Source organism: Podarcis tiliguerta (assembly GCF_965153285.1).
Source record: "Podarcis tiliguerta genome assembly, chromosome: 1".
Classification (NCBI taxonomy): Eukaryota; Metazoa; Chordata; class Lepidosauria; order Squamata; family Lacertidae; genus Podarcis; species Podarcis tiliguerta.
In genome coordinates, this window is record NC_139534.1 from 86620182 (window position 1) to 86640795 (window position 20614).

General features: G+C 44.2%; 2 protein-coding genes across 3 annotated transcripts; both read left to right on the forward strand.

Annotated features, from left to right (window-relative positions):
- Window positions 1–6: 6 nt before the first annotated feature.
- NDUFS3 (NADH:ubiquinone oxidoreductase core subunit S3) lies at window positions 7–8344 on the forward strand. 2 transcript variants are annotated; one of them, XM_083458098.1, is made up of 7 exons: window positions 7–148; window positions 1588–1650; window positions 2163–2260; window positions 2530–2679; window positions 3866–3991; window positions 6952–7071; window positions 8070–8344. In XM_083458098.1, the coding sequence occupies exons 1-7, from the start codon at window positions 106–108 to the stop codon at window positions 8235–8237; spliced, it is 768 nt and encodes a 255-aa protein (XP_083314224.1). In that variant the 5' UTR covers window positions 7–105; the 3' UTR covers window positions 8238–8344. The 2 variants fall into 2 exon arrangements, with proteins under 2 accessions (XP_083314224.1, XP_083314225.1); XM_083458099.1 differs by lacking the exon at window positions 7–148 and adding an exon at window positions 458–565.
- A 2880-nt stretch (window positions 8345–11224) lies between these two features.
- Window positions 11225–20540, forward strand: FAM180B (family with sequence similarity 180 member B). Its single transcript, XM_083458153.1, has 3 exons — window positions 11225–11796; window positions 15875–15942; window positions 17872–20540. The coding sequence occupies exons 1-3, from the start codon at window positions 11709–11711 to the stop codon at window positions 18328–18330; spliced, it is 615 nt and encodes a 204-aa protein (XP_083314279.1). The 5' UTR covers window positions 11225–11708; the 3' UTR covers window positions 18331–20540.
- Window positions 20541–20614: the final 74 nt, after the last annotated feature.

The window sequence follows — 20614 nt, forward strand, 5'->3', positions numbered from 1 at the left end:
GCTACGTCGGACCAATAGGAGAGAGCGCTAGATGGCGCGCGTGCGCCTTACGAGTCCGCTCGGTGTCCTTGTGAGGCTCCGGCTGCGAACCCTGAGCAGGCAAAGATGTTAGCGGCCGCGCTGGGGCTGGCTCGGGCCGGCCTGAGAGGTGAGCCTGCGACTTGGCGGGGTCTGTTGGGAGAAGGAGACTGAGGGCTTCCAGTCTGGAGGGCTGGGGCCGTTGCTGGTGAGGGGACGCTGGGGGTTTGTCTGCAGAGGGCATAGCCTTCTTTCCTCCCTCCTTCCTAAAGGATCCTGGGAGCTGTAGTTCCGTCAGGAGGGGGCTGGGCTCTGCAACGGTGTTCTCAGCTCTCTCACAAAACCACAGTTCCCAGAATGCTTTTGAGTGCGCCATGATGGGGAAATCGATTCTAAACAGTTGGCGTTCTGTCCATCGATTCACCGGCTCCTGCTGTCTCCGCCGCCACCGCACACTTTGCTCCTCGAAATCCTGGTTTAGCTTATGCCAAATAAATGGACAAACCACAAAACGAGCACACGGGTCAATACTTACCGAGCTAGATGGGTCAGTTATCGGTCTTGGCCCGAGGCAGTTCCTTGCTGGGTTTTTGGTTTTAAACTTACCAACAGCATCTGGAGGGACACTGGTAACATGATCCAAAAAACATGATCCATGTTTTTTTAAAACAGTTCTCAGTGTGAGTTCACAGTGCAGTCCTTGGTTTTCTACAAGCGTAAGGAGAACCCTGCTGGATCAGTCTGAAGCCCCAGCTATAGTTCAGCATTCTGTTCTCACTGTGGTCAGCCAAATGCCTATAGAAACCCTGCAAGCATTTGACAACAATTGCAGTTACCAGTAATTAGTGCTCCAATTAAAAAAAAATACACAGAAGAGATCTATATGAAATCCACACGTGCTGTCATCACACAATAAGAACTTTACATAGGTTTTTAAACCATTTAAAAATAATTCTTAAGGGTGGTATAAAAATATAAGAAATAAAAATAAAATAAGGTATTTCCATTTATTTCTTATATATTTATACCACCCTTAATCAAAAGACGAAAAGATCTTACGTATAGGTGTTAGTAAAATGTGGAGCAGGCCTGATATAGGTGTTTCTAAGTATTGTTTTGGGCCTTGAGTTTGTGTATCCTAGTCAGCAGCTTCAGGCTGAGCAGAACAGTAGACCTCAATCTTTTCAGACCTAGGAACCACTTTTAACCCAAGCAGTCATTTGGGGACCCATTTTTTAATCTTTTACTATATATTTGCATGGTGGTAGTGCTCCTATTGCAATATATTTCAGATTAGTCCACCAGTTGAAGACCAGTGCTGTAGATGCTATGTTTCAGCACTCCATTCTAAACAAGATTATCTTGACTGCAATCCTACTCACAATGGTCTGCTTAAAGACCTTTAATTCCATGTTTATTACTGCTTGCAGAAATGTATATTAATGCACCAACTTCCTTTTATTATTTCTACATTTTTATGGTATATTTGAAGCTACTTCTTTGTGGAGATCAGTAGATGCTATGGCTGTAAATAATGGCGATTTAACACTTTTCCCACTCTCTTTATAGTTACTGGGCGATCTGCAATACTACTGCAAGCTCGGTTTGAAGGGAATACTGCTGTGACTCAACGTAAGTCTGACTTGCTTAGTGTTTGATCAACTCATCCTTTACTTTGCATTACAATAAGTACAGTTTTGTTAAGTGAAAACTATGTACCACCTGATTGTAATCGGATGAAGTTTGATGTTAAAAAGGACATGTGCAAATGACTTCATCTCATTCATTCTTAAGTTCCTGGTAAACTTAATATTTATAGAGGCTCCCTGATTTCTGAGACAATGCTATCTGTTTTGTGGACACTGAATGCTTACTAGGCATTATATTATCTGCCAGGCATGCACTAATCTGCTATAGACTTTGAATAATTATGTTTCCTATTGTGCTGATTGGCCCACTCCCGCCCCAAAAAGAACCCCCCACACAGCAGAAAAGTTAATGGTACAATAGGTATATCTGACCATGTTGACCAATGTTGAACTGCTCCCATCCCTGTGGTAGCAGTTGGAATAACTTTGAGCTGGCTTTGGCTATGAGCTGGTGCTGTTCTTTTTAGAATTCACCACTGTAAACTTTCTTTTCAGCTACTGTTAGACCAAAGGATGAAGTGACACAAAAGCAGCTGTGTGCTTTTGGAGAATATGTGGCTGAAATTCTGCCCAAGTACGTTCAACAAGTCCAGGTGGGTTCCATCAACTGTATCATTCTCTCTTGAAACTGTAATAGGCAGTACTAAGCCTTTTCTGAAAGCTAATGAGTGCTACAAGGAGCTGGAAAGGTATACAATTGTTCCTTAGTCTGCTGTTATACAGCCTGAACTGCTTACAGTTTTCAACACATCTATTTGGAAGTCATTTCATTGGTTTTAATGAGATTTCTATCTAAGTATGTGTGCTTAGAATTTGGATGAAGTTGATCCATACAAAATTTTACTATTTCTCATTTTAACAGGTAACATGTTTCAACGAGCTAGAAATCTTAATTCATCCAGATGGGATCATTCCAGTTTTGACCTTTCTTAAAGATCACACCAACGCCCAGTTCAAAAACTTAGCTGATCTGACGGCAATCGATGTTCCATCTCGACAGAACCGCTTTGAGGTAGGAGCTGCTCTTCAAGCTATGCTACAAAGAAGATTCTAAGGAAGACACAGTCTTCCAAAAAAATCACATGGCTAAACAAGAATGTGAGAGTATCCCCCCATGTTGGTGCCCCAGCCCTCAGTTTTGCTGACTGCCTTGGCTTTATGCTCACTGACTAATAGTATATTATTTCTGGGTTACTTTCTCAGTTTTTGTTCTGCTGATCTATGTAGTTGCTGATCTAGAAATGGTGGTTGTGCTTAACAGTGTGATGTTAGTGACATTTGTTTTGGGAGAGAATTCTGTTTCTTAAACAGCTAATTGACCTGCTTAGTCATCACCTTTTTCTAGAAGGGGTTACTTATAAATATGCCTGAATATATATTAGTTTGACAGAAGGGAAGCTATAATCTGCTTCTTAGTAACAGCAGCTGACAGCTCTGTACAGTCTAACAGAGTTATAACTTCTTTTTTCTTTGCCTTGACCATGTTAAAATATACACACATATATAAATGTCTTCATAGATTGACCTAAATAAAGCAATTCAAATTCTTCTCTAGCTCAAATTAGTTTAAATTGTGTTTCATCAGTGTAATACAATATCTGACTGAACAAAATGTATTTAAATTTGTATCACATTTCATCTGTGTTGTGGGTTTGTAGTACTTCTGTCCACAGTGCTGCAAACTTTGACAGATGGGCTCTTAAGAAATCTGTAAATCTTGGGAATAAACCAGAGATACAGTGGTACCTTGGGTTACATATGCTTCAGGTTACAGACTCCGCTAACCCAGAAATAGTACCTTGGGTTAAGAACTTTGCTTCAGGATGAGAACAGAAATTGTGCTCTGGCGACGCAACAGCAGCAGGAGGCCCCATTAGCTAAAGTGGTCTTCAGGTTAAGAACAGTTTCAGGTTATGAACAGACCTCTGGAACGAATTAAGTACTTAATCCGAGGTAGCACTGTATATGATCATTATCAGAAGTAGCCATTTCTTCATGTATAGACAAGACCTTTTGTTGCATATACTGTTAGCTTTGGAAATCATTTCACCATTAAGGAACTTTTTTTTAAAAAAAATCCCTGTGTCTTTAATTATGTGGCTGTACTATAATCATACATGTTATCCTTTTTTGTGATGTCACAATCTGATAATGTGTACTAATATATGACAATGCTGTTTTTTACCTTTTCCTTTTAGATTGTCTATAATCTCTTATCCATAGCCTATAATTCCCGAATTCGTGTGAAAACATATACTGACGAATTGACACCCATTGAATCAGCAGTCCCAGTGCACCAAGCAGCAAACTGGTATGAAAGAGAGGTAAGCTGCAAGGTGGTTGACATTTGGGAAGAGGGGACAGATCTGGTATGTTTTCTTGGAAGAAGAGAGAGCCCACTGTTTAATTTGAGTTGAACACAGTCCCTGTGGCCCAGGTTGCCCTAAAGGGCATGGTGCTGCTCGCAGTTTTCTGTGTGCACATTCCTTTTCTGCAAACATCACATTCTGTCCCTTTTGGCTCAATGGCCCTTTAGGTGTTGATCAGTGATCACTCCTTCCCAATGACATGATCTCAATTCTATAGGCCTTAAGGTCCTGGATAACTTCTGTTTGGCATTATTTGGAGAGTGTTTGTTGCTATTTCTGGACAATTGAAACCACGTAGATGTTTTATTACAACCAAGCAGCATATAAATGAGGTAAAATAGTAGAGTTCAAGCAAGTGATTGATGTATTTTTAAATCTTCAGCATTTATACAATTGAATCTCACTTGCTGCCTTGCCTATGAGGTGTCTCAGCCAGCTAGCAATGAGTGCCTGATGCTTTGTATTTGTGAGGTAATAAAACTGTTCATATAAATCGGTCCAAGCTAGGTTTCAAAACTGCTATACTTTGTAAAAGGAAGAAACTTTGGAAGAATGATTTGAAGTTTACTGCATGCTACATACTGAAAATGATCCATAGATTGCATCTTACTCTGTGTACCGTATTTTTCGCCCTATAGGACGCACTTTTTCCCCTCCAAAAATGAAGGGGAAATCTGTGTGCGTCCTATGGGGCGAATGCAGGCTTTCGCTGAAGCCTGGAGAGCGAGAGGGGTCGGTGCGCACCGACCCCTCTTGCTCTCCAGGCTTCAGGAAGCTATCCGCAAGTCTTGCAAACCCGGGGGAGGTCCCGCGGGCTACCAAGGCTTGCGGGCAGCAGCCTGCAGCCCACATGCTCGGGGGACAGCGGGGAGGCGCAGCGCCGCCACCCCGCTATTCCTCGACCTGGTCTGGAGGCTGGGGGGGGGGCGGAGAAGAAAGCTTGCTTCTCCCCCCTGCCAGCCCCACAACCTCGGGGGATAGCGGGGAGGCGGAGCACCGCCACCCAGCTGTTCCCCGACCCGATCTGGAGGCTGGCGGGGGGGGGGGGGGAGAAGCAGGCTTGCTTCTCCCCCCTGTCAGCCCCACAACCTCGGGGGATAGCGGGGAGGCGGAGCACCGCCACCCCGCTATTCCCCAACCTGATCTGGAGGCTGGGGGGGGGGAGAGAAGCAAGCTTGCTTCTCCCCCCCCAGCCCCACAACCTCGGGGGATAGTGGGGAGGCGGAGCACCGCCACCCCGCTATTCCCCAACCTGATCTGGAGGCTGGGGGGGGGGGGAGAAGCTGGCTTGCTTTTCCCCCCTGCCAGCCCCACAACCTCGGGGGATAGTGGGGAGGCGGAGCACCGCCACCCCGCTATTCCCCAACATGATCTGGAGGCTGGGGGGGGGGAGAAGCAGGCTTGCTTTCCCCCCCTGCCAGCCCCACAACCTCGGGGGATAGTGGGGAGGCGGAGCACCGCCACCCCGCTATTCCCCAACATGATCTGGAGGCTGGGGGGGGGGGGAGAAGCAGGCTTGCTTTCCCCCCCTGCCAGCCCCACAACCTTGGGGGATAGCGGGGAGGCGGAGCACCGCCACCCCGCTATTCCCCAACATGATCTGGAGGCTGGGGGGGGGGGAGAAGCAGGCTTGCTTTCCCCCCCTGCCAGCCCCACAACCTCGGGGGATAGCGGGGAGGCGGAGCACCGCCACCCAGCTGTTCCCCGACCTGATCTGGAGGCTGGGGGGGGGGGGAGAAGCAGGCTTGCTTCTCCCCCCTGCCAGCCCCACAACCTCGGGGGATAGTGGGGAGGCGGAGCACCGCCACCCCGCTATTCCCCAACCTGATCTGGAGGCTGGCGTTGGAGAGAAGCAGGCTTGCTTCTCCCCCCTGCCAGCCCCACAACCTCGGGGGATAGCGGGGAGGCGGAGCACCACCACCCCGCTATTCCCCAACCTGATCTGGAGGCGGGGGGGGGGGAGAGAGAAGCAAGCTTGCTTCTCCCCCCCCCAGCCCCACAACCACGGGGGACAGCGGGGCAATCCGCTGCCCCACGGAGGCTAGAGCGGCTGTCCCTGAAGGCAGAAGAGGGAGACGGAGTGCTCCGTCTCCCTCTTCTAGCTTGGGTATGCTTGCGCAAACCTGGGGGGGAAATAAAAAATTTTTCCTTGATTTCCCCCCCAAAAAACTAGGTGCGTCCTATGGGCCGGTGCGTCCTATAGGGCGAAAAATACGGTAGATTGGCTAAAATGTATAATGTAGAATTGGATTTGTGTTGGAAATTGTAAAGAAGTAGAAGGAACTTTCTTTCATATGTGGTGCACATGCAAAAATGTAAAAGAATATTGGGAAATGATATATAATGAGATAAAAAAATGTTCAAAACAACATTCCAAAAAACAACAACACCAGAGGCGTTCTTGTCAGGAATTATTCAGACAGAGGTTCCTATGAGTCAGAAAAAATTATTCATTTATGCAACAACAGTGGCTTGGATCTTGCTAGCCCAAAAATGGAAAGTGAGGGATGTCCCCAGCAAGGAGGATTGGCAACTTAAGATGTTAGAATATGCAGAGTTAGCGGGTCTAACAAGTAGAATAAAAAGAACAGGTATTCAAGGAGGAGTTGAAAAATTTTGTCAGGTATATTGAAAATAATTGTGAACAATTGAAAACGCTGGCAGTATTAAAGTAAATTCAACAGTATAATAAATATTGAAGTGATGTAAGATAGGAAAATAGAATTAGATGGCTATATCAAAATATGGAGGAATGGTGGGAAAGTTAAATGAACCTTGGAAGGGGAGGGAAGTCAATAAATGTATGGTATAATAAAATATGTTTAATTTGTAATGTAAAATTTGTGTGTGTGTGTGTGTGTGTGACCAAAATTGATATACCTTGCCGTTTCTTTACTTGATTCCCATATTCATAGGTTTGGGATATGTATGGCGTGTTCTTTGCTAACCACCCTGATCTGAGGCGAATCCTCACAGACTACGGGTTTGAGGGTCATCCCTTCCGGAAGGACTTCCCTCTTTCTGGATATGTGGAGGTATGAGCATTTGGAAAGGCTAGACTCAGCTGCAGAATCCTTCCATGGACCCAGTATGGCATAGTGGTTCAAGTGTTGGACTGGGACCTGGAAGAGAGAGAGCATGGTTGAAAGCAGCCTGGAAGCTCAAGGAGGTCCTGTAGGCCAGTCAGCAGCTTTCAGCCTAATTCTCCTCACAGGTTGCGGCAAGGATAAAATAAGGAAGGGGAGAAGCATGTATGAGCTCTGTGGCTGAAAGGTGGGATATAAATGTAATATTAAATAAACATCAAACCCTATAACTGAGTTACATTGAAGTCTTATTCTGCTGTAGAGGCAACAGAGAATGTAGGAAAAGGGAAAGGAAGTTCACTTGTTTGTCCATATGTTCTCTTCTCTGATATTTGTTCATTCGCCTCCTTAGGGCAATGGTTTTGCTGTTGCATGTTGTACTCTTGGTCTGTGAGTTCCTATTTTGCATGGATGAAGTCATGTCCTGGATGTGGGAGGAACTTCATCCTCAGAAGGGACATTGAATCTGCTGGCAGTGCTTTTGATTCGGGCAGGTGGGTGGGTTAACCCTTTCCTGCCTGCTCTCCTGACCTGTGACCAAAAGTCCATGCATTAAGCACCCTTCGAGACATGCCTTTGATTAAGTGCCTTTGATGCTACATAATATAATGTCCTGAGAATCCTACACTTTATGACTTCTGGGCCCACAAACCAAAAGGCTGTACTTCCACTTGAGAAGCTTTACCACAGGCATAGGCAAACTCGGCCCTCCAGATGTTTTGGGACTACAACTCCCATCATCCCTGACCACTGGTCCTGTTACCTAGGCATGATGGGAGTTGTAGATTTGGAGATACTGCTTTTATTGCCTAACTGGAAAATTTACTGTTGATCTATACTAAGCAACCTACAAACGAGGAGGAAGCTTAATTCTAAAATTCCAGGTATGTTTTTGTAGTTGACCACCATCACCATTGCTCATCTTCATGCCTTTTCTCCTCCTTCAGGTCAGGTATGATGATGAGGTGAAGCGAGTGGTGGCAGAGCCTGTGGAGCTGTCTCAGGAGTTCCGCAAATTTGATCTGAACAGTCCCTGGGAGACTTTCCCTGCCTATCGCGAGGCTCCGCAAACCATCAAGATAGAGGCAGGAGAGAAGAAAGGAGATGAGAAATAGCAGCAGGAAGGAAGGAGAGGAAGCCAGAGACATCCCTGTGTCACTTTCTTCCTGTTTGATCTAAGTATTTATATATATTAAATATCAATAAAAAAAACTTGACATAAGGTTTTTTGTCTGTCTGATATGTGCGGGAAATGCAGCTTTCAGACTGGCTGTGAAACATGCATAAGGTGTTATTAATATCCAGAAGATTGGAGCAGGGTTCAAGGTATACAAAGGAGCAGCAGGGAAGAGTACAAAGAACTGGGGAGGTCGGGGTTTTTTGTTTTAAAAAAAGAGCACTATCAGAACAGTAGACTCTGCTTCCCTTCAGGAAAGAAACTAAAACCTCAAGAAAGGAGATATCCTATGCTTTATGACCATCAACTGTTTGCAAGCACAGACCCTCAGTTGCCCAGAGACACTGCAGTTCCAGCCTTGCTTTTTCACTTTTGGCAAAAGGCTCCATCCTAGAATTATTGAGTACTCTGTGTAGCAGGTCGCATCCAACTGCTAGTGCAGCAGACTTCCACGTGCACAGTGGAACTTCCCTTCCTCTCCCCTGTGCCCCCCCACCCACCCTCAAAATATCCAGAAAGACCCTCAAGCCGATTTTGAGGCTATGGGGGAGCAGAGAGGAAGGAGAAGTCCCATGGAACTCTGCACACAAAGTCTATTGGATTGTTAGGCCTATTTGTGTGTCTTCAAACAAGCTGTGGTCCACGCAGCAGCTGTTGGAGGACACTGGCAGCAGTATCTGCGGGTTATTGAGAAATTCTCTAGGCCATGAAGTTGGATACATTTTATTAATGTCTCTATCTGCCAATTCACTTGTGACACCCCCCCCCCCCATATGCTGCAGTAAATGTGACCGCAAGCATATGGCTTTGTTACTCAATAATGAATGTGGCCATAAAGGAGGCTGCTCCTTGAAATGTGGAGCAATATGAGTTGTGGTTTTCTGGTTGCCCCTCTACTGAGAATAAATATTAAGCACCAAAAGTGAGCTAAACACTCTACAGAAGCAAGGCATAGATCGTTGCAGGGCTTAGGACAGGAATGGGGAGGCTGTGGCCTTCTGGATGTTGTTGGACCCCCAGTTCTCACCAGCCCCAGTCAACATGGCTAATAGGGATGATGGGAGTTGTGGTCCAGAAACATCAGGAGGCCCATAGGTTCCCCATCCTTGAGCATAGGATGTAACATAGAGGACCAGATGTGATATGAGAGAAGGGGGAGAATGAGGCGGTGGAGGGCTGCAAACAATAGATTTAATTTGACCTCAGATATATTATATGGAAGGTTTCCTTTCTTGAGGGTTTGAACCCAGAACAATGTTTGGAATCCAGATGTTTTAAGCTTTTGTTCTAGTTAAATTGCATTTGTTTTAAAAAAGCTGCTGTTGCAGCAGTACGGGGGATTTCTGAGAGACAACAGAAGTTGTGCCAAAGCTCACTGCAGAGATTTGAGCAGCTGGGGTTCAGCACATGTGGAGCTAATCAGCTGCAGAGTGCTTTCCACTTTGCATTGGAGGGAATCGGGTGGGTGAATCTTCCCAAACATCTCCCCCTTTTCTAGATAATGGGGAGCATTTGCCATTTTCCTTACAATGGATTTGTGCCTTTGTAACACTTTGCAGATTGTCAAGAATTACTGGAGTGAACTTAAATGACAAGTCCAGGGCCATTTTTGATGTTTCAGCGATCCTTTGTCAACAAGACATGTTCTAGAGGTTGCTCACACACACCTCTAGGTAGTACCCAATTTAATAAAATTTAATAAAATTTTAATAAAATTCCAGAAAACTGGCATAGATGCAGTGAATCGAACTCCATGGATTAGTGTGTGCTTTGACCTGTTTTGAATTCCTTATGGAAAGAAGGGTAGCGTTAAGATATTGTGGCACTTTTATTGTCTCTCTCCCTAATGAGAGGAAGAAGAGATTCAGCCTGTGGAGGCTCCAAACCTGAAAATGATACAGTAGCTGGGAAAGATGAAAATGAAGAAGATTGTGGGCAACAATACTGTTTTGACTGCAGGTGTCTTTACAGGTTTGAAATACACACAACATCAAGGCCCTCTAGATATTGGTGTGTCAATATGGGATTTGGGTTGCATTTCAACGCTGCACAAGTGGATTACCATTTGCACACTGGCACTACCCTCCCTCTCCTTCGTCTGAATGCTGCCCTGTCTGCTTTGGAAGGACCCACATCCCTCTGGGATACATGTTGAGGGTGCATGAGGGGGCTGCAGGGGAGAGGAAGGGGGAATTCCATTGCACATGCAAACGTCTGTTGTGCAAACTGAACCACAGCGTTGGGCCAAACTTGATAAGCTTTTGATATTGGTACAAGGAGAAAAAACTGGGTAGGTGCAGAAAGTTTCTCACCAGTCCCCCACTCCATGAAATTATTTAAATATATAGAATCCAGCAACCCTTTAAAAACATTGGGATGGTGCTAAGAGAGAGAGATTTTATAGCAGGAGATGGGAAACCTGAGGCCCTCTGGTTGTTGGCTCCAGCTCCCATCAGCCCCAGCCCACACAGCCAATGATCAGGGATGATGGGATATGTAGTCCCAATAACAATTGGAGTGACATAGTGGATTTGCAGGATTATAGGTCATAAATCCTGTTTTTCCTGAAATCCAGGGGTGGGGGTGGGGAAGTGCTGTGGAAAATTCCTATGAATGGCTGAAACGGATGATAATGCCAAACTTATTAAAACTGGTCCTCCCATATGGAGATAGCTGGCTGATGGAGACGGTTGGGTGTGTGTTGGTTTCTGACAGGTCACTATACTCCTCTTTCTCCTCCAAGAGCAACGGAGTTGAAGAAATGACCTTTCTTTCCTCTCTACTGAATACTTCCTGGCATAGATTTGTCAGCCCCACCCTCCTGTGGCATGTCAGAATTTCTGTTGGATTTCAGTGCTGGAAAGCAAACTTTGAGGGGGAAAAGAATGACTTGAAACAAAATGAAACAAGCTGCACTTCCATTGTCCTTCAGGCAGCATCAATGGGCCTTTCTAAGGAGGACTAGTTTATGGCCATGCACGTTTCAAATTGTCAGTATAAATCCTTGGTTATTAAGAGCATGTTCTTTCTTTTCTTAAAAGCTCGCAGCTGGTTGGGGGAAGGGGTAGAATCATAAAGTCTTAACCTGGGGAGCCAAAAACCAAATAAGGAACAGCCCGATGCTCCAAGTGGAAATAAATGGGACTTGCCTTGGCAGAGCATTTGGAGAATCTGGAGCCTGAGCCTTCAAAGTTTTTTTCTTTTCTTTTGCATTATGATGGAAACTATCTGTTAGGAACTGGGAATTGAACTGGAAGCCCTTCCCTGGGCTGGAATTGGAGAAAGGCCAGCTGTCTCAGCAGCAACTTCTTGGACTGTAAAGAGAGGAGAAAGAAACTACACGGCAGTAAACAACTTCAGGTTCACCCAAAGTGTTTTATCTGCAGAAAGGGGTAAGGAGTCTCCTGACATGGCCCAGATGCTGCAGCTGCACTTTGGAACATGCCTGTGGGCAGCTCTGATGCTCTGTGTGTTTGCTCGGTCCCGGAGACAGACAGGTAGGAAGCTCACCCACAACTGCAGAAGGCTGCTCTGCAGTGGGCAGCCAATATATTTCTGTTATTATCAATGCAACCGTTTGGGCTATTATGTGCATGAGTGCCAGTGGAGGGTTTTCCATGGGCTTCTTGCAGGACTAAGGTTATCTGATAAAACTCAAGAAAGGATCGCTACTGTGCCTAAGAAAGTAAGCCAGGATCTTGCTAGAGTGAGACAGTTAAACAGACACAGATACTTTCTACTGAGTTTTCACACACCCCTTACACATACTTTCTAAGGAATGCTGTAAGTATCAACGACTTTTCCTCTGTTTAATCTCTGAAACAAGCATCTGTTTATATGGGACACTCATGCAGCTCTTCTCTCTTGGAATTAATAGCATGTTAACATCATCTAGGAATTTTCCAGCAGCCTTCAAGCATAGGTAGTAGTTGTGAGGCAGGTGCTTTGTGAGAAAATCTTGACTTTATTATTATTTTTGCAGTGGTTTACTCTGTTGCTGTATTCTGCTTCCGATTGCTGCTCGCACTGTTGCATTCACAAAATGGCAAATGGTTTTGGACTAACAATTCCAGAGAGGGCTAGTTTATAGACTGGTCTATTTATATACTGAATTTCCGTAGCCGTTTTCTTGATACCTCACTCTCAGAAGCAGGAGTTTGAATTTACCGTAGTGATATGATTGCGTTGGTAAGGTAATCAAATGGGAAGTTGCCAGATTCTGGTTAGGCAAGCAGCTCTTGTTCCTTAAAAAAAGTGGCAGGTTATTATTTATTTTCAAAAAATTATTATACTTCACTACAAGGATTAAGTTAAATGTTAAAGGTTAAGTTACAGCAATTTAAAATACAGCTGTCTAAAACAAACCACATTCACAATAATTGGATGGGTCCCAAAAACATACACCTTGGATGGCAATGGCCAGGGGAAAAGCAATATTTTTAAGGGTAGCACAAAATAGGGCTTTTCATATCATTTACTGAAGGCATAGGATGCCTGCCACTGCCAACAGAACTTTTTTCTTTTTAAAGGCTTGGAAGTCACTTGGGTGAACTCAACAAAACAGATGTTGAGAACTATACTACCTTCACCATTAGTGTTATTTTAATGGAATATTTCTGTTCCTGCCTGTCAGTCTCAAAAGACTTCCTGAATTATGTATTATGGAGAAATAAAATGCAGCTGCAATCTGAGCTTCAATCCAAAATTGAAGACAGATGGCTTTGATCAGGAGACTGCAACCTGGCTAGAGGCATCATCTTTTCTAAGCAAAAGTGCACAGCCTCATTCTCCAAGCAACTTCTGTGAGTTTTTCTCCATGACTCTGGGGAGAATTACTCTAGAAGGGAAAGCTGGAAGCTGTCTACAATAAGGAAAGCTACAGAAACAGCAGATGTTATATTTCTTCCAGGCACCTCCTTAGCTTAATCTAATAATCCCAATGATGAAATTCAGAAAATACATTTCTAGAGCAAGCCTAACCTCTATTTTAGTTCTTATCTTGCCTCTGCGAGTTGAGAACCTTAACTTTTTACATCTGTGCCAAAAATGAAAATATTGTAGATCAGGAGTTCCCACTGGCTTTTTCATTCCAACAATACACTGAGCCTCCCTGTGCCTTATTCCCAGGGGTACTTGCCTAGATTATATATATCATTACATTCCACTTTACGTCCCTGGCTTTTTAGAGCCTGTCAACCTCCTTCCCTCCCGCCTCATGGCTTTCAGAAATAACCTTTATATCATTGCATTTTCTATGTTTTCCAATTCTGCCTCCCACAGTCCCTAGCAAAGAAATCTGGGAACAGCTGAACTGTTGGGTTTGGGGACTTGTGGCCCTTCAGTCATTGGTGAAATGCAACTCCATCATTCTTGAGCACTCACAATGTTTGCTGCAGCTAATGGAAGTTGTACTTCACCAACATTTGGAGGGCCACGGGGCCCCCACTTCTGGTCTAGCCTACGGGTTGTAGCAATGGAGCGCACGAGTCCCTGCCAGGGAAAAATGAAGGATATAAATAAATGGATATAAATAAATATATAATAATGCCTAAACAGAGAAAAATATTAAATGCAGAACCAGCTAAGTATGAATACATAAAATAACGAGATAAGACTTCAGTATAACTTAGCGTGCTAAGTTAAAACAACATACAATATACAATATACCTCACTTACAGCAAATTTCATTCTTTTGAACAAAATAGTTCCAAGTTTTACTGTGATCATTGCAGTATACTTTATTAGCTTTATCAGCATGCAGCGGAGGCTGGTCCATTGGGGCTACTGGGGCACAGACCTCCCACTGAAAATGCCTAATAATAATAATAATAATAATAATAATAATAATTTTTATTTATACCCCACCCTCCCCGGCCAGAGCCGGGCTCAGGGCGGCTAACCCCAATAAAATCACAGTAAAAACATAATAGGGGAATAAGAGAGAGGGAAAAAAGCACCCCAATTTAAAATACAGGTTAAAATGCAATTTAAAATGCAGCTTCATTTTAAAGTAGCTGATAAATTAAGACCATAGGGGGAGGGAAACATAAGGGTCAGACTGAGTCCAAACCAAAGGCCAGGCGGAACAGCTCTGTCTTGCAGGCCCTGCGGAAAGATGTCAAGTCCCGCAGGGCCCTAGTCTTTTGTAACAGAGCGTTCCACCAAGTCGGAGCCAGTACTGAAAAGGCCCTGGCCCTAGTTGAGACCAATCTAACCACCTTGCGACCTGGGACCTCCAAAATGTTGTCATTTGTGGACCTTAAGGTCCTCCATGGGGCATCATCATCATCATCATCATACTCCCCCAAATCTCTAAGCCAAGCAGTCTTTCCTGTTTCAAACACATTGGGGGGGGGGTGTCACATGTCAGTGGTGGGTGGAGTCAGAGGCATAAGTGGGTGGAAGAATGGATGTGATGCTTGGCTTTACCCAGCACAATCCAGCCTTGCAAAAAACCAGAGTCCCTACCCACATGTCTCTCCGTCCTGATGAGAATGAGGCAATATTGCAGAGCAAGCAATGCACTCCAGTCAGACAAAGCACCCAGAAGGGTGCAGAAGTAGGGCAAGAGAGAAGCCATTGTCTAGAGGAAATCCCTCAGGCCAGCTGAAAAGGCCTGGAGGGCCTGAGGTTCCCAACCCCTGACTTAGTCCAACCGGCTTTAAAAGGCCTGAAACGTTTTGAAGGGGAAAAACCTCTGGGAGGTTTATATGCAAGGATGGAGCCTCAGCCAGAGGCAGACTGCCTGTTGGAGTTGTGTATGAGGAAGCTAGGAGAGAACAGGACCATGATGAAGTAAATATCTGTTATGTAATGAAGTTCTCACCCTGGGCCAGCAGGGGGGTACTGTAGATAGTTATGCAAATAAGGGATCAAAAGTGACGTTCAGTGATTGGATAGTTTTAGAAAATTGTTACAGTTACGTTGTACTGGAGCTCTATATAAGCAGGCTGACCGAACCCTTCAGTTCAGTTCTGTTCTGGCCTGTGAATAAACAAGAGCTGTTTGAAGAATCGCTGTGTCGTCTGATATGTTCACCCACAACTTAACAATATCAAAGCTATCCTCTGACTGTTAAAAGATGAAACAACATTATATTGAAGAAATTTGACATCTGTCTTTACTGGTGCACAGATTGTATCATTGTTGCTCCCCATTTGTGGAATGCTCTCCCCAGGGAGGCTCGCCTGGCACCTTCATTACTTACCTTTAGGTGCCAGGTGAAAAGGTTTCTCTTTTACAAGCTGGTTGGCTGATTAACATTCTATGGCCTTTTAAATGTGTTTCTGGGAAGTGGGTTATTAGTTTTGTTTTTGTTTTATTACGTATTTTGTGTTTATATTTTGTATTTTTATATTGTGAACCGCCCTGTGATCTTCATATAAAAAGTGGTATACATTTAAATAATAAAAATAATAATAGATTATTTTATAATAAGTGTTGTAACTGAGATTTTGACCTCAGGTTAATATTTAACACAAATTAAAAGAAATCACAGAAAATCAGGCATATATGTGAAGGAGAATAGGTGAAGAGATATTGATTTAAATGCTATTTTCTCTATTGTTTTTCCAGATGAACAAATTGACCTCCAGGATGCTGCAGATACAAATGGGGTTGAGAATGCTGGCATCATACTAGAGGTAATTTAGGCAAAAGCAAATCCACAAAGAAAAGGATGTGAGGTTCCTTCACCTTTGGCATGCCCTGCCGATATCACTGCAACAGCTCCAACGTCTTGGCCTACAGCTACCCAACCTTTCATTTTGTTGGTGCCAGGAGAAGTGTGAGTGTCATTGTGTAGGAACAAGGACACACTTCTGCCCCTTCTTTAGTACTGAGGAATGTGGCTGGGCTAGGTGTGAAGATGGTCACTGTGCATCTAGGAGCTTAGGAATCTACCATATATTGAGTTGGCAGTAGCTTTTAAGAGTGACTGGGGAAACCCAGCCAGATGTAGGGTATAAATAAAGTATTATTATTATTATATTATTATTATTATTATTATTATTATTATTATTATTATGCGTTTCATGCAGGGGACATTCCGAGCTCTACCTGGAGATGCCAGAGATTAAACTTGGGACCTTCTGCCAAGCAGATTCTCTACCACAGAACTTGGCTACTGTTACCAATGCTTGAGGCAAATTTCAAAATTTTTGTATAGGGTATGGTAGCAATGGCCCTCAATAACATTAGTGCTCCGATTTGTTTTCTCTTGGCTCTTCAGTTTCGACAGAGATCATTATACTGCACAATGCCCCCCCCCCCTTTTTTTACAGCAGCTCCACATTACTAAGGATTTCAGGTTGAGGCATCAGTTGAAGCTTCAGTGAGGAGAAATGGAACTCCTGAGAAACATTGTTTTCTGCTTATGTAAGCTATGGACCACAAGATGGCAGCCTTGGGCTACTTCTGCTCATTAGACTGAGCTAGCTGGCTGGGCTATGGGAAGGAGATAGGGAAAGATTCTGAACTCTGATTGTGTAACAGGCCAGTTGAGTGACAGAGAACACATTCAGTACTGGGCTACCAACATTTGCTGTTCCACCACTTTCTATAACAGCAGTATTTCTTAAGGTGATAGTCTTCATCCTTCAGAACTGGAACCCACCATTAACCTTCAACAGGGAACCCATGCTTAATATTTATTCTCCCTCTGTATGTGTGAACCTTCCATATCCTTTCCTTTTTAAAAAATAATCTTAAATACACACACACCATTGCCACCAAAACAGTGGCGATATCAGTGATGCACTCTATTTATTATATTGGAGCACAATTCATTTTGAAGTCTCAAGCAGCCAGATGCAGATGGGTATCTGAGCAGTAATCTTCACTTAATGTTCGTGAGCTTTGCTTAGCCTGTATTAGAACTTCCTGCCCTTATTTGTGTTGAAGAGCTAGAATCAGGAATGCAGGAAACAAATCTCCTCTAGGAGCAGAAATGATGTGGTACTGGATAGTTCCACAATCCTGCCATTCTCTTGATGATCCCTCACTCCATCTGCCATGCCTAGCAGTCTAAAAGGCACCCAGGTTGGACAACATGCCTGTAGATGGGTACAGGCTATGTTGGAAAGGAAACTTTGGATAAGGAGTCACAGGGCTAGAATGGAGTTAAAATTAATCTAGCTCTAGGCATGGGGAATTTGTGACCCTCCAGTTGTTGTTGGACTTCAGTACCCCAACGGTTAGGGATGAAGGGAACTATAGCTCAACAACATCTGGAGGTTGGTTCCCCATCCCTGCATTGGCCCAAAGATAGGACTTCCATGTCCTTTTTATCACCAGTTAATTCTCATGAGCCAATCTAAGCTGGATTGTAGATGAGGTGAATAGAGAAGAGTCCACAACAAGCCATTTGAATGGTGTCAGGAATAGTTTAATAACACAACCCAGATGACGCAAGCAAGTAAGTCAAGTCACATGCAACAATAGAAGACAAATTTTATCCTCCTGGCCATTAGCCACTCTGCCCTGAGCAAAAATTAATTCTCAAGCATGATCACTTCTTACCACAGAGAAAAAACTGTCTGTTGATCCTCACAATTCTATTCTTCTTCTTTCAGTTACTTTGGAGAGGAATTGAAATTATGGCCAATGAGACAATCAGGATTGAGGATGAGGAGTTTGCCTCTCTGCGTCCCACCAAGCGATTACTCCGGGTCTTTCAGCATGAGATTCCAAAAAACCCAGACGGGATTGAAGAATACCTGGACTTCCTCTCACAGTCTGACACCCCTATAACTCCACAGGAATTCAAGAAGCTTATCTTTACCACTGTCTACTGTGCTTACCAAATTCGCTCCATTCAAGGCCTGGAGAAAAACCTCTGGATCAACCTTTTCTCTCAGCTGGTTATTGAAATACTCCGTGATCTCTGCAAACGATTCTGTTCTAAGGAATCTATGGATTCTGTTCAGCTTCTGGCCTCTAGGCCTTGGCCGGAAATGCCTGTCTATATTTCTGCACTGAAGAAATTCTACCGGTCTAGCCTAGCCAGGACCCAAAGAGACTCTCATCCATAAAGGAGAAATCTTGGTCCCTATAAGCCAAATTAATATGCAAATATATATATTTTAGGTTCCTTCTCCAGGAATGTGCACAGGAGTGTCACCCTTCCTGTTTTCTTATCTCTGGTGTAGCTGCTGCTTAGCTTTTCACTGGATTTCTATGATTAGCATGTTGCTCAAGGCCTCTGCCCTGAGCTCTCTATAGGACATGCAGTTCAGATGGCACTTTGCTGTCGATTGGAATTGGGTTACTGAGGGAAAATGGAGTTACATGCCCCTGCTCTTGGCATTTTTATGTGTTACATTGCAATTTTGTGTGTAGCGAAAATTACAAGAAACCAGATCCATGTTAAACACTAGGGAGATCTTACAAATTGTAAGAACTGTTTACCAACAGAACATGTATCTTCTTAGAAGGGAGCTTTTACGAAATTATGGACAAGCATCAGTTCAGGAGGCTTTATGTCAGAAAGAAATTGATGAGACTGAAGGCCCAATGGGGCCATCCTTCCAGCTTAGTGTTTCTTCTCGTATAACATAAAATTCTTCAGGTACAGTGTACAATTTGCCCTAAAAGCCACTATGTCAGAAAAGGGTTAGTTTAGTTCTACCAGGTTTGGCATCCAGACAGTGGTTGAGCAAGCCGATTGGGCAACTGGGGTGGCGCGTGTGCCCTGCGCCCAGGGGCGGGGCCAGCCGCTCATGGGGGCACCGCTGGGCCTCCAAGGAGTCTGCCTGCCTCCTCCCACTAAGCCGCCCTACAGCTGAAGGGGAGGCAATGGGCGGACTGTTTGGGGCAGCGCTGGGCCTGCGGGCGCTTAAGCCACCGTGTTCACTCCCAGAAGAGAAGGGTGGCTCAGGCACACTGCAGGCCCCGCGGTGAGTGTTGCCCACCATTTTGTCACCCCCCTCAGTGGGGACACCCAGGGCGGACCGCACCTACCGCACCCCCCTTGCTATGCCCCTGCATCCAGACCGTTTGAAGGAAGCAGTTAGCAAATGTAGTAAGATAAGACTGTTCCACGATCTGCAACTTTAACCACAGAATGTACCATAAGCAAGCAAGCTTGCTTGGCTCCACATATGAATCAAATATGCTTTGTGTGATAAACAGTGCACTGGGGAAGCCATAACTGAATTGTGGTATCAAACACTTGTGGGGATTTAATTTTGAATGTATTAAGGAACGTGCCTTTTAGGGAGCTGTCTGTATGGGATTAGTTAACAGAGTTGGTAAGCAAATGAGACCAGGGTGTTGCATATGTTCTAGTTGGGACCTGATATAAACTTTTAAGGGCTATGCTACCTTTTAAAATGTGAATATATAAACTTGTGACAGCATTGTCTTAGCCAAGAAACATCTTTAGTCTTGCCCTTGGCTTTTTAACTTAATCAATCATTGTCTGTAGGCAGAAGTGGGCTTCAGCAGGTGTCTGTGCCGGAATATCCCAATCCTACACTAGTTGTATTGGTCAAAATGCAGCATGCCAGGGCTAAGCATACATGGAATAGATGCCCCAGCACCCAAACATGGAAACAATGCTTTTAAAACAGGAGAAAAACTTATACCACGGAACGGAACTCAGTGGGTTTAGGTCCCATTCATTTGCTGTAAAGGTGGCTCTAGGCAGCCACATAGCTTTGCCCAGTGGACATATGTCTGGCTTCAGAATTTATCCATTTGCAGCTCCAAAGCTTTATTAATATGGAGACAACCTGAGTTGCTCTTCAGGAACCTAACCTATCTGTTGAAGGCAGCATCTGTAGTCATCAATATATGCAATAGCCAATAATACATTGTTGTGTTAACAACACAGCTGTGTGCACAGAGGCCAGAAGTGTTAAGTGGGCGACATTCCACATCATGCATGATGGAGTTCCACCCTTCTCCTGTCTCTCATGCAGTCTTTTGTGTTCCCTCCCATTCTTACTCTGGACAATGCCCCAACCCTCTACAGCAGATTATGGGGTGCACAGAGGGGAAAGGGGAATCGTTTCCACCATCTGTATTCTGCTAGTGAATAAATACCTTTGGATTTACCCTATTTAGTTGATTAATTAGAGGGGGGCATTTTTAATTGCAGGGGCCAGCTAAGGGCAGACATATTATTGGTTTTAAGGTTATGTTGGTTCCAGTTTTTTTATGGAAGTAATTAATGCTTATTAACTCACACTTCCTTCAATATTGAGTTTTTGGCAATATTCAGATTTATGTAAATTAACAATTGCCTGTTAGTTAATTGATCACCTCTCTTTGTAACCAATCTGCCTCACAATCTTTAATAATTGGCAGCTCCAA

Coding starts and splice junctions, on each gene's coding strand:
- FAM180B (XM_083458153.1), top strand. CDS start 11,709: ATGGCCCAGATGCTGCAGCTGCACTTTGGAACATGCCTGTGGGCAGCT. Junction 11,797..15,874: donor TCGGTCCCGGAGACAGACAG/GTAGGAAGCTCA, acceptor TTGTTTTTCCAG/ATGAACAAATTGACCTCCAG. Junction 15,943..17,871: donor ATGCTGGCATCATACTAGAG/GTAATTTAGGCA, acceptor TTCTTCTTTCAG/TTACTTTGGAGAGGAATTGA.
- NDUFS3 (XM_083458098.1), top strand. CDS start 106: ATGTTAGCGGCCGCGCTGGGGCTGGCTCGGGCCGGCCTGAGAG. Junction 2,261..2,529: donor AGTACGTTCAACAAGTCCAG/GTGGGTTCCATC, acceptor TCATTTTAACAG/GTAACATGTTTCAACGAGCT. Junction 2,680..3,865: donor CTCGACAGAACCGCTTTGAG/GTAGGAGCTGCT, acceptor TTTTCCTTTTAG/ATTGTCTATAATCTCTTATC.